A 12,979-nucleotide genomic window follows, 5' to 3' on the forward strand; every position below is an offset into this window, starting at 1 on the left:
CAGGATAATGAACATCCAGCCAGTCATTACTGCTAAATAAAACCCTTCGGGGTTATATAAGGCCTGATGCAAGGTTTATTTTGTTATAATAATTGACTAACTGTGCTTTACCCCTTATGTGTATGATATAATTCTACTTAATGATAGAAAATGAGACAAAATGTCTGCAAATATGTCCATCTACTGGGATAGTCTTTCTTGCAACCCTACACAGGACATATTAATCCGTAATTAGTCTTTATCGGAATGGTAAAGAAAAAAATAAGATAAATGTTTAGTAATATTCTCATTCATGAACTTTGTGTTGTTATCACACATGCAGATGTTACCTGCTAGTAAAGTCTGTTCAGAGAGACTTTGCTCTAGGCAGTTTTTACGGTTTGTTCCTATTAACCACCCCCCAACCAATAATTATGGTCCACTGTAATTAGCTCACAGCATAAAGGCTTTTCAACCTCACTGCCCATATAACAGCATAAACATACATTACCTCCTTTTTCCACTGTTGATTTAGTGCCCTTAAGTGGCACACTACAGACCACAAGTTAAATGTTATGCAAGGCAAACTTTTTGTATATGCTCTCTGCTGTTAACTCAGTGAGTGGCCACACTTAAGAAACCCTGAACAGACTGTATTTTTAATGTTGTCACTTAGATTGTTGATATTTTTAAGAACAGAACATGTTGAACTGAGCATTTTTAAAAAGAACCACAAGGACAGTTATTACATTTATGTGCAAAATAAGATCAACTGTGTGTATTTACTGAAAACTGAGACAGTATATAAGCAGTGATATTTCCCTGTAAGAAAACATGTTTAAGATGTCAAATGTAGGGTAATGTTTCTAACATGTTAAAAAGAACACACAACATGCTTTGAATGTTTAAGTGTAAAAGTGGTTTATTCTCAGCTACTCTGTCACTTCTCATCAAAAAGCTTTGCCTGAGATGAGTAGTAGTTAGCACAGCTGTGCTACATTAGTGTTGTGCTGGTCTGTCCCCTGCTGTCTTGATTACTGTGTTTAGTGTTGGGCTGAACACATCAGACCTTATTGCTTTAATGGAACCAAACCTTTTAAAACTTACCAAAGGCTAAAATCACTTGTTTTTTTTTTTTTTTTTTTTTTTTTTTTTTTTTTTTTTTGATCTATCAGTGGAAAACAGGATATAACCTGGATTCTTGGGCAAAGATCAGACACTTTTGTATTGATGGACAGCTGATTCTGACAGCTTTTTATTGTTTTAATGATGCTCAAATCTTCAAACTGTAAGCTACTTTAAACTGTTCTAAATGTTTCCCTATTAATATATTACTGCAGTTATAATGGATGGGTGGGTGGGTGGGTGGATGGAAAAAGAGACGGATGGATGGATAAATGGAAAAATTTATAAATATATGATGGATGGATAGATAAATGAAAAAAATGATAAATATATGATGGATGGATGGATGGAAAATGGATAAATATAGGATGTATTGATGATAAAGATGGGTGAATTGATTAATGAATGGATAAATATATGTATAGATGGATAAATGGATGGATGGATGGATGGATGGATGGACGGATAAATATAGGATGGACGGACGAATATATGATGGATGGATGAATACATGATGGATGGATTAATATATGATGAAGAAATGGACGGATATATGATGGATGGATGAATATAGGATGGATTAACATATGATGAACAGACGGATGAATGGATAAATAGTGGGTAAATGAATGGATAAATATATGTATAGATGGATAAATGGATGGATGGGAAAATGGATAAACATGATAATGGATGAATATGATGGATGGATGAATAAATGGATAAATATATGATGGATGAATGAATAAATGATAGACGGCTGATTGGATAGATGTGAAAACGGATAAGCATGATAAATGGAAAAATTGATAAATATATGATGGATGAATGAATGATGAATAGACAGATGAATGGATGGATAAATGGATAAATATATGATGGATGAATGAATAAATGATAAATAGACGGATGAATGGATGGATGGGAAAATGGATAAACATATGATGAACGCAGGCACGCAGATGGCACTAGGGATGGGGGGACATGACCCCCCCAGATTCATAGTGACCCGATCGTCCTCCTCACTGTTCCTACGAAAGACAAACATCAGTAAAACGGAGGATTAATCACGGTTTCTGCTATGTGCATAATTAGCCTAAGTAGTAGCGGGCTGGCCGCTGCTCCTTAATTATTGCTGCCGCTGCTTCAGAGACGCAGGCTGACCAGGCCTCTAGACTCATTCTTTACACAGCTCGCTCATTTGCGACTAACTTTCTCAGTTGGCTGCAGGAGCATATAAACCTGCATTATACATTATATATTATATGCATTATACACCTTTCACCTTTTAAGACTAAAACAACAGATGGATGCATTGGTAGCCTATTCTTTATTAAAAGCACAAGGGCAATAAAACAGGCTACAATGACAATGTTTTTTAACAAAAACGAATAAGATAAAGCATAACATACACCACATGCCTATACTGATTAATCAATTATAGAACATTTAGCAAACACTGAGAAATCAAATCAAAAAATAAAAAATAAAATAAAATAAAATAAAGCATAACGTAATGTGAGGTACATAGCTTTTCAAATAAAAAAACAACAACAACCAAAAAAAAAGAAAAGTGAAACTAATATGGCTTGCATGTTTATTTTTCCACAAGAATACCAACATGTTCACCTTCTCTAAGAAGCATTTTTTTTTTTTTTTTTACTTTACTTTACTTTAGCTTGAAAACAAATTCCCTCCGTCCGCCATCGTTTCCTCAAAATTTGCGTAAGTTTTGCCACGAGCTGCACGTTCGTGCTGACGCAGCTAGTTTATAAACCAGCACTGAATGCGCCTCTGCTGCAACGCACGCTTTACGGAGTAGACGCTTTTTGAGACCATGCACTCGCACAGATGCGACCACATTAAATTTTAGCTGCATAAAGCATATTTGGCAGAAGGCATGAAGTTTTGGTGGGTGATTGGCATACTAGACAAATAACTGTTTGATCATGCATTGCTATTGTTGATCAGGCAGGCTTTCGTTTACCTTTGTTCATTGTTGTTTATCTATGATTTCAAATAAGAATCCCCCTTTAGTGCAAACCGTTAGCCCAAATTATGCAAAGTAACTACCTGAGCATTAGTTAAAGCCCAACTTACCCAAAGTAACTGAGTTGAAATCATTTGCTGACAGTTTGGTCCCCTCCAGCAAAAAAATCCCATCTGTGCCCCTTGATGGACGGATGAATGAGCAGACGGATGAACAGATGGATGGATGGATAAATGGATGGAAGGATGGATAAATGGATAAATATATGATGGATGAAGTAATATATGAGCAATAGACGAAAGAATGGATGGACAAATGGATAAATATATGATGGATAAATTAATATATATATGCTGAATAGATGACAGAATGGATGGATAAATATATGAATAGATGGATGGATAAATATTGGATAGCTGGATGGATTAACAGAAGGATGGATGGATGGATGGATGGATGGATGGATGGATGGATGGATAAATATATGATGGATGGATGCATGGATGAATGGATAGTAAAGATGGATGAATGGGTGGATAAGTAAATGAATGGAAGAATGAATGGATAAATATATGATGGATGGATGAATATATGCGGAATAGATGAAAGAATGGATGGATAAATAGATAAATATATGATTGAATGAACAGGATGAATGAATATATGCTGAATAGATGGATAAATTGGATAGATGGATAAATGGATGGATGGATGGATGGATGGATGGATGGATGGATGGAAAAATGAATAAAAATGGATGGATGGATGGATGGATGGATGGATGGATGGATGGAAAAATGAATAAAAATATGATGGATGGATGGATAGATAATAAAGATGGATGAATGGGTGGATAAGTAACTGAATGGAAGAATGAATAATGATAATAGATAGATGGATAGATGGATGGAAAGATTTGTGTGATTCTGCTTACATCACTGGGTTTCTGAAATGGATTAGTATTAAATTCACTAAAAGTTTTTGAAAACTTCAAAACGTGTGGTGCTGTACAGCAAGTCTCATCTCTTGTCTTTCCTACAGAGTTGACCTTTTCCTGGATCTTCAACGAATATCCCTCATTTGTGAAGCAAGACACGCGGCGCTTTGTGTCACAGAAAACAGGCAGCCTATACATCGCTAAAGTGGAGCCCTCAGACGTGGGAAACTACACCTGTGTCGTGACTAACACTGTGACCCAAAGCAGAGTGCAGGGACCTCCCACGCCACTCATACTCCGCAGTGATGGTGATGGTCTTACCATATGTATTCTTCTCAGAAAAATGACTCATTTGTGGGTATTAAACATGTTTTAATGGGAAATGATCACTCTTTTTCTATGTTTCAGGCATTATGGGAGAATATGAGCCCAAAATTGAGGTCCAGTTTCCAGAAGTTTTAGCTGTTGCCAAAGGGTTGACAGTCAAACTGGAGTGCTTCGCTTTGGGAAAGTAAATATTACAGTTGATTCTTTTTTATAAGAGCCTGCTTACACAAGGCAGCACACTGATATAGACACTGGGTTTCTTTTCCAGTGTTTACTGTAGAGTGTTGTTTTTTTAAAAGGAAACATAGCTCATTAAAAAATCAACTTTATTTTTTGCTTTCAGTCCAGTACCTGCTATCACCTGGAGAAGACCAGACGGAGTTCCTTTTCCCAGAAAAGTGGATGTTAGCAAATCCAGTGGCGTGTTGGAGATCCCTTATTTCCAACAGGAAGATGCAGGGCCATATGAATGCACAGCTGAGAACTCCAGAGGCAAAAACACAGTGAAGGGGCGACTCTCCTTCTACGGTAGGACAGAAATATTTCAGGGATGAACTAAATGTACAGTTCAGCCAAATTTAAAAATCACCCAAAACTGTATGACATTTATCTCGTGTGAAACACGAAAGGAGATACTTGGCAGAATGTTCAAGCCAGTGTAATTTTAGTATCAGTGATATACTATTAGAGTTTTTGTTAATATTTTGAATTATTTATTAGATTTAATTAGTTAAAGTTTTAGTAATTTTGTTGTGTTTTGTCATTTTGATATTTATGTAGTTAAGTTTTATTTTATTTAGTTTCTGTGGAGGTTTATTTCTGCCACAGGATAAAATGTAAAAGAGTTTGAGGGGATTTTTTGTTTGTTTGTTCATCTGCTTTTTTGGATAAAGAGTTTCTTTGGATTTTTTTGTGAGAATTGTGAGGAAAAAAAGGCAGAATTGTAAGATAAAAGTCACAATTACCTTTTTCATTTTTTATCACATGGCGGAAACAAAATAAACTTGAATTGTGAGATGCAAAGTCCAAATTGTAAGACATAAATTCAGAATTGTGAGGAAAAATGTCTTAATTGTGAGACAGAAAGTTAAAATGATCTTATTTTTATTCCAATTATTAATTTCAACAAAATTTAAATAAAATAAAAACTATATAAATATAAAATTGACAAAAAAAAAAAAAAAAAAAAAACAAAAAAACAAACTAGGTCTGTCAAGTGATTAATCACGATATATATATATATATATACAAACACATTCATGTATATATTTAAGAAATATTTACAAGTATATGTATTTATTATATTTTTTATAATAAATACATATGCTTGTAAATATTTTTGATATTTTTTATATAATTTATATTATATAAATAAAAATACTTTGTGCATAAATAATGTGTTTTTCTTAATTATATACTAAGTTATGTGTATTTATTATATTCATGTAGTACACATACATTTATTAGGCAAACTCAAACTTTTATTTTGTATTTGTATTTGTATTAATCGTGACTAATCATTTGACAGCCCTACAAAAAACACAACTAAATTATTAAAACTGTAATGCCAACTTTCATTGTATAGAAAAGAGCAGATTGGACATTCAACTGATTCTACACACTTTCCATAATCAGACAAACACACAATCAATATGCACCATTAAGCTTTTATGAATGCTTTTATATTTGAGTTTATCACTGATCAATACTGTATGTTTAATTTATAACCCCATGATGTTTTATAACCAGGATGTCAGATTTTCACGAGTATCCCTGTATGTTGTAATTATTTGTCACTGCAATTATTTGGCAGGTAAAAATCCATAATCTCCCATAGACTGTACTGTCCATCTATCACTGCTGTTGGAGCTATGAAATAATCAATATGGGTCACTGTTGTTTATAACATAATGGCTAAAGTCAAAATTATGAGCTCCAGCAGTGTGACTGATACCTATAAAGCATGCTACTTTGTCCACACTTGCACCACAGCATGATTTATTCTCTTTTCTCTCTCGTCTTATAGGAAAGGTAAGCCTATGCAAGTCACATTGACCTTCAGCAAAGCCACGAGAATCAATCTCATTTTAATATGTTTTCAAGCCATTTTTAAAAATCGTCTTAGCTGTAAGTATAAATATGTAACCAAGGCTAAATCTGTAACATTTGCACTTTTTTTCGGTTGTTATTTGTGCATGTGTTGGTCCTCAAAGCAGTATAAATATTAAAGCAATATACCACAGACAGACTAAAGATCTATAAAATTCTACGAGAGCTGTGTGCTGTAATCTCCCCAGCTCAGTGTGAATGCGGTTTACTAAATGTCCTTGTAAATTATTCATACAGTATTGTGCTTTTTTCTTCATTCTAATGCCATGTTGATTGATTAATAACTGGATTTGTTCATTAATTGGCTCATAAACTGCTTGGTTGGTTTACTGATTCCTAACAGGGACTAATCAATAACCAGCTCTAAGTGTGTCTGGGATTCAGGGAGCTGTTGAAAATTCATTTTTTATCAGCAGCGCTTTGTGAGGTGTTGATATCTCGCTGTGTGTTGTGTGTTTATTGATGGATCTCAGCACCCCCTCATCTGGTGGAGAAGCCTCAGGATGTGCAGAAAGCCATTGATGAATCTCTGCTGTGGGAGTGTAAGGCGAGCGCCAAGCCCAAACCTTCGTACAGGTGGCTGAAGAATGGAGAGCTGCTCGAGTCCTTCGAGGTAGGTGATGCAGTGATGTGCTTTATCTTTAGTGCACCTGAAGAGCAAGTTAGCAGATTTAGGAAGTATGGAATGACACTGAAATCTAAATCTCATCATAACTGAACATTAACCATGATCAAGTCTCCATCTTTCTTAATTTCAGCATTTTTTCTCGTCCCAATTAAGTTCCATGCAAAGCATGGTGGGAACTATAGTTTTGAAAGGGTCATGAACTGCCTTTTTTATTTTTTTGTTACTGTTCTCAGAGGTCCCCTTGTAATGTTAACAAGATTTTTAAAGTGCTCCTATTATGCCATTTTAAAGGTTGCTAATATTGTTTTATGATACAGGTTTACATGTATGCAAGGTCAAAAAACACTTTAGTTTTCTCCAAAAATAGATTTAATTTTACCTCATTTCTAAATGACTCATAAATGACTCGTGCAAAGCATTTCGAGGAATCAGTCTCTCTAAACCCCTCCTTTCCGTGAGCCCTCACTGCTGTGATTGGTCAGATGGCGCAGTCCTTTATGATTGGTCTACCGCGTACAGCGCATGTCAGAAAACAAAATGCCCATTGCCATAACTGAATGACAGCCCTGGATACTTGTCAATACAAAAAAAAGATGGCATCGATTTTACCATACCAATTTGAGCTGGAGTCTGGCGATGAAATGGCTGAAGTGGCTGATCGACAAGTTAGCAAGGACTACCGTGGAAATTTTCGCAATTTGCTTATGTAAGTGAACCGGGCACACCTCTATGTTGTAAACTTCAACATTGTATAATGCATTAAGGCAGCTTTCACACCAAACACAGAAAAGCGCTGTGCTGGCCGCTGGGTTCAGTGCAGCCCTTCAGAGCACAGCGGCAAAAGTTCAACTCATTTTAACTTTAGGCACCTTGCGCGCCAGTGGTGCGCTCGGCTGCACGTGCGCTTTGGTCGATGCAGAAACAAGCCGTCCTCGCACGGCCCAAGCATTTGAAATGAATGGGTTTCATAGCACAGCACTTTCTGCATTCGGTGTGAAAGCCGCTTTGTGCGCCATCCTTTATCATTACTCCAACTAATGAGACAGAAAGACAGTCAAGCTGCATCAATCACAAATTTTTAGACTACAGTGGGCCCACAGCTGAACAACAGAACTACAGAAGCATGAGTTAGCCGGTTAGCAAGACGATTGCTAGAAAATACTATCTTTGTAGATTCATCTTTTGGAAGTGTATATAAAACAAATTTACTCTCACAGCATAGGATACAGCGTCTTCTCGACATGACGTAAACCACATAGAAATTTGACTGTGTTTGTGGGCGGGCAAGTTGTTCGAGACATAGAACGTGGGTGAACATTATGCAGATGTGTTACTCTATGACGTATAGCCGTAACATAAAAAGATTCTAATTCCTGATGACTCGTTCAGGCGATTGTGAGCTGACTGTTTTTTTTTTTTTTGATAAACAATAACTTTATTTATCGTGCACTGTCAGCTTCACACTTTGCAGTTTATGTTCACATACAGCTACTTGACACACTGCATGAAAGGTCATATTTTAAAAGGCATAATAGGAGCACATAAAAAAAACATAAAAAAACAAACTCAAAAAACATAATTTACTGTTTTTAACCCCCCCTCATCAGCATGCTCTGTTTGAATAGGCGTGGCGGATTGTAGACTTGGAAGTAAACACCCAATGCTGTGATTGGCTAATAGTTGTGTATGTTTGACAGCCTACATCCTTCATATATAAACACTGCTGTGATTTAGATCAAAAAAGCATAAATACTCACTACATATCAAACGATCTGTAATAACAGACAAAGCTGCCAGGTCCAATATAACTGGCACAGGATCGTCTTTTTCTTTCGATCTTTCTGAAAATCTTGCATCGAATCGTGCTTTGTTTAAAAACGAATCAGAGGTAAAATTAAGTAAACAAAGGACCAAGTTCTTACTGATGTGGTCTGGAACTGATCATTAAAAATAAAGTTCATCAGCACTTTCTTAACACTGGGAACAGAACGTAGGCAATGCAAATGCAAAAATGCAAAGGATATTGTTTTATTCTAAGCCATTTCTTGATTTTTGCGTAGACCTGCGTTCACCTCTCTCGTTGTTTACACTACGTGCACAAATTGGTGGGTGGGGCTAAACAGGCAGTGATGTAGAAGCAGGCGTTGATCTTCTTCTGTGGAGGCAGTGATTACCAACACTATTACATCAAAAAGTGGCACATTTCACATTTCTTCAATATAAGCTGTTTTTGGACTAATGAGAAAGTTTTCTAATTTGCCCACTGACAAAGAAATGATCAGTCTATAACTTTAATGGTAGGTTTATTTGAACAGTGAGAGACAGAATTACAACAACAACAAAAAAATCTGGAAAAACGCATTTCAGAAAAGTTATGAAGTGATTTGCATTTTAATGAGTGAAATAAGTATTTGATCCCCAATCAATCAGCAAGATTTCTGGCTCCTGGGTGTCTTTTAAAATGGTATTGAGCTGAGATTAGGAGCACTCTCTTAAAGGGAGTGCTCCAGTCCCGGCTCCAGAATCAAATCACTGAGTGTGCTTCTTAAATTAGTGAGGGTGCTCCAACCTTATTCCTATATATAACCTATATATACAGTGCTGCTTGAAAGTTTGTGAACCCTTTAGAATTTTCTATATTTCTGCACAAATAAAAAGCAAAATATCATCAGATTTTCACACAAGTCCTTAAAGTTGACAAAGAGAATCCAACCAAACAAACAAGACCAAAATATATACTTTGTCATTTAGTTATTGGGAAAAATGATCCAGTGTTAAATATTTTTTTGCGAGGTGCAAAAATATGTGAATCTTTGCTTTCAGTATCTAGTGTGATCCCTTTTTAAAGCAATAACTGCAGGTAACGTTTTTTGTAACTGCTGATCAGTCCTGCACAACGACTTTTAGGAATTTTAGCCCATTCTTTTTGTACAGAAACACTTGAACCCTGTGATGTTCGTGGGTTTCCTTGAAGAACTGCTTGCTTCAGGTCCTTCCACAACATTTTAATTGGATTAAGGTCCGGACTTTGACTCGGCCATTCCAAAACATTACCTTTGTTCTTGTTTAACGTTTTTTGGTAGAATGACTTGTGCACTTGGGGTCATTGTCTTGCTGCATGACCCACTTTCTCTTTAGATTTTAGTTCATGGACAGATGTCAAGACATTTTCCTTTAGAATTTGCTGATATAATTCAGAATTTATTGTTCCATCAATGATGGCAAGTCCTCCTGGCCCAGATGCAGCAAAACAGGCCCAAACCATGACACTACCACCACCATATTTCACAGATGGGACAAGGTTCTTCTTATGCTGGAATGCAGTGTTTTTCTTTCTCCAAACATAACACTTCTCATTTATACAAAAAATTATATATTGGTCTCATCCGTCCACAAAACATTTCTCCAATAGCCATTTGACTTCAAATTGGTTGTTTTCAAGTGCTTAGTACCGTAAAAACTGTTGAGGTACATTAATGGGATAGTACACCCAAAAATGAATATTCTGTCATTAATTACTCACCCTCATGTCATTTCAAACCCAAAAGGCCTTTGTTCATCTTCATAACACAAATTGAGATACAGTATTCTGGATGAAATCCGGGAGCTTTCTGACCCTGCATAGACAGCAACGCAGCTGACACATTCAAAGCCCAGAAAGGTAGTAAAGATATTAAAATAGTCCATGTGACATGTTATGTGTTCACAACAGTAACGCATTCATGTGCATTCCTCGGCTTGCAAACAAGGCACAGAGTATCCAGATTTTACATAAAAACGCCGGCTCTTGCGAAGACTGTCATGGAAGAGAAGAAATGGTTGAATGAAGTTGTTTTTTTGTTTGTATTCATTGCGCACAAAAAGTATTCTCGTATGTCTCGTAATGTCCTTACTACCTAATGTGGTAGTTGCATTGCAGTCTATGCACAGTCAGAAAGCTCTCAGATTTCATCAAAAATATCTTAATTTGTGTTCTGAAGATGAACAAAGGTTTTATGGGTTTGAAACGACATGAGTGTGAGTGATTAATGACAGGATTTTCATTTTTTGGATGAACAATCCCTTTAAGGCACCATCACATGTGTACACAGTTCTAAAATCAAGATGTGAATAAAAGTAAAAAGAGGGACACAATGACTCAATATTGCCTTTCTCATCTTGTTGTTTATTTTAGGATTCTGCAAGTGTATTTCTAGAGCTCTGGTTTAGGTTTGTCTCAGCTGTTGTAAGGTTGAGAGTAGTTCTGTGTCATGTACAACAGAGCTTGTTTCATCACTCTGAGAGATAGTGAACATGATCTCAGTGTGTGAGGCTGCACTCTTAATGAGCTGAGGTGTTACCATTTTGTAAATGTCACCATCGGCTACCTCAGCATTTGATCAATCTCCAGACCAAAGGTCATCCATGTAGTCAGAGGAAGAGAGGAGGAGTATCGTTTGTTATTTGATGATTACAATGAAGAGGGCTATTTCCCTATACTATAGTATTCAGAGCGCATCACAGAAGCCCATATACCATCACTGTTAGAGAGTAGCCCTAAGCAGTAGAGCTAGTAAATTAATTCTAGTTTTCGGTATTTCTGTTTTTCAAAATACAGTAATAGGCCATTTTTTCATCAGTGGTGCAGCATGACAGAATTATTTCACATCATATTCCACATAAGCGAGCTGAGGCAGTAATCATATATGCCCTTCTAGATTTTCATCTCTCTCTCAAGTAGCATTGAGAAGTCTGATTCACTGTAGTAAATCAGTTTGTATAGATGGTTCATTTCAATGAGTACTTTTTGATTTTTTGAGTTATCGCTCAATAATTTAGTTTTTGATGATAAATTAGGCAGTTTTGAATTTCTATTAGCTAAATTTAGTATTAAAGATTTTTTGTGTGCAAGATACTGCAAGTTTTGTTTAATTTTGACCAGCCCCTGTTTTTGTTTGGTTTTAGTCTGTTCTGTTATGTTCTGTTTTGTTTTCTTTTGTTGTTTTTGATCTGTTTTGTTCTGTTTTAGGTTGTAGTTGTTTTGTTGCAGTTCTGTGTTTTGTTGCAGTTAGTTTTGAATCGTAAAGGGACGTTAATTTGCAAGGCAGAATCAGAATCAAAACTCATGTAATTTGTGCACAATAGTTTATTAATGAAGGACTAACACATAACTAATCTAAACAAACAAACATGAAATCATTCATACATGGGGGAATGGTCAGTGAGAAGCAGTTAGAGAAAGACAAGGAAATGAAGCTATGAAAAGAGTCAGTTACCCACGTAAGTGAAACCATCAGTGCTGTCTAAAGCTTGTACTAAACCTCTGTTTTGTTTAGTTAAATGTATGATACTTGCATTGCCTTGGTCGATGAACAAGTGTCCAAATGCAGTCTGGGGTGAAAGTCTCGATGGTTTGGAGTAGTGGTGGTTTTGGAATCGCGATCACGTTCTTCCGGGTCCGAGGAGTGATGAACTCCAAAGATGTTCTGATTCGATGGTGACTGGGAGTTTCTTCTGTTGTGAAAATTGAAGAAGAACCAAGAGCTGAGAGGGACCCAGCTGAAGTCCTGTGATCTTTGGGGAATGGAAAGACAAGGCCGCAAGGCCTGGTGCAGCTTAGAGAAGTCCTGAAGAGTTCTAGCTCATCTTCTTAGGTTCTAGAAGAACCACTGACTGACTGAGGCAAGTCATGGAGATGAATTCCAGGGTTGAGTGGAAATGTCTGGCTCTTTGTAGTCGAGAGCCACAGCTCTGTATGTTGGGGCCTGTCGGGCCTGCCGGGCACGCCCTGTGCCGGCTCAGGCTCCCCGTGGGTTCCTCCCCACGGGCTGCAATCGGGGGGTTTTGCAGAAGAGAGCGAAGTGAAGAGAAGAGTGGGAGGCGATCAATCGTTTGATGCCTTTAA

General features: G+C 36.7%; 1 protein-coding gene across 1 annotated transcript in view; it reads left to right on the forward strand.

The window, feature by feature from the left end:
- cntn3a.1 (contactin 3a, tandem duplicate 1) overlaps nucleotides 1-12,979 on the forward strand; it is an 88,802-nt gene that overhangs the window by 42,513 nt on the left and 33,310 nt on the right. Inside the window, exons 6-9 of the mRNA XM_051097436.1 lie at nucleotides 4,136-4,339; nucleotides 4,440-4,542; nucleotides 4,702-4,886; nucleotides 6,941-7,080. Coding sequence (XP_050953393.1) covers nucleotides 4,136-4,339; nucleotides 4,440-4,542; nucleotides 4,702-4,886; nucleotides 6,941-7,080 — 632 coding nt within the window. The remainder of the gene's footprint in view (nucleotides 1-4,135; nucleotides 4,340-4,439; nucleotides 4,543-4,701; nucleotides 4,887-6,940; nucleotides 7,081-12,979) is intronic.

Source organism: Labeo rohita, chromosome 23 (genome assembly GCF_022985175.1).
Source record: "Labeo rohita strain BAU-BD-2019 chromosome 23, IGBB_LRoh.1.0, whole genome shotgun sequence".
Lineage (NCBI taxonomy): Eukaryota > Metazoa > Chordata > Actinopteri > Cypriniformes > Cyprinidae > Labeo > Labeo rohita.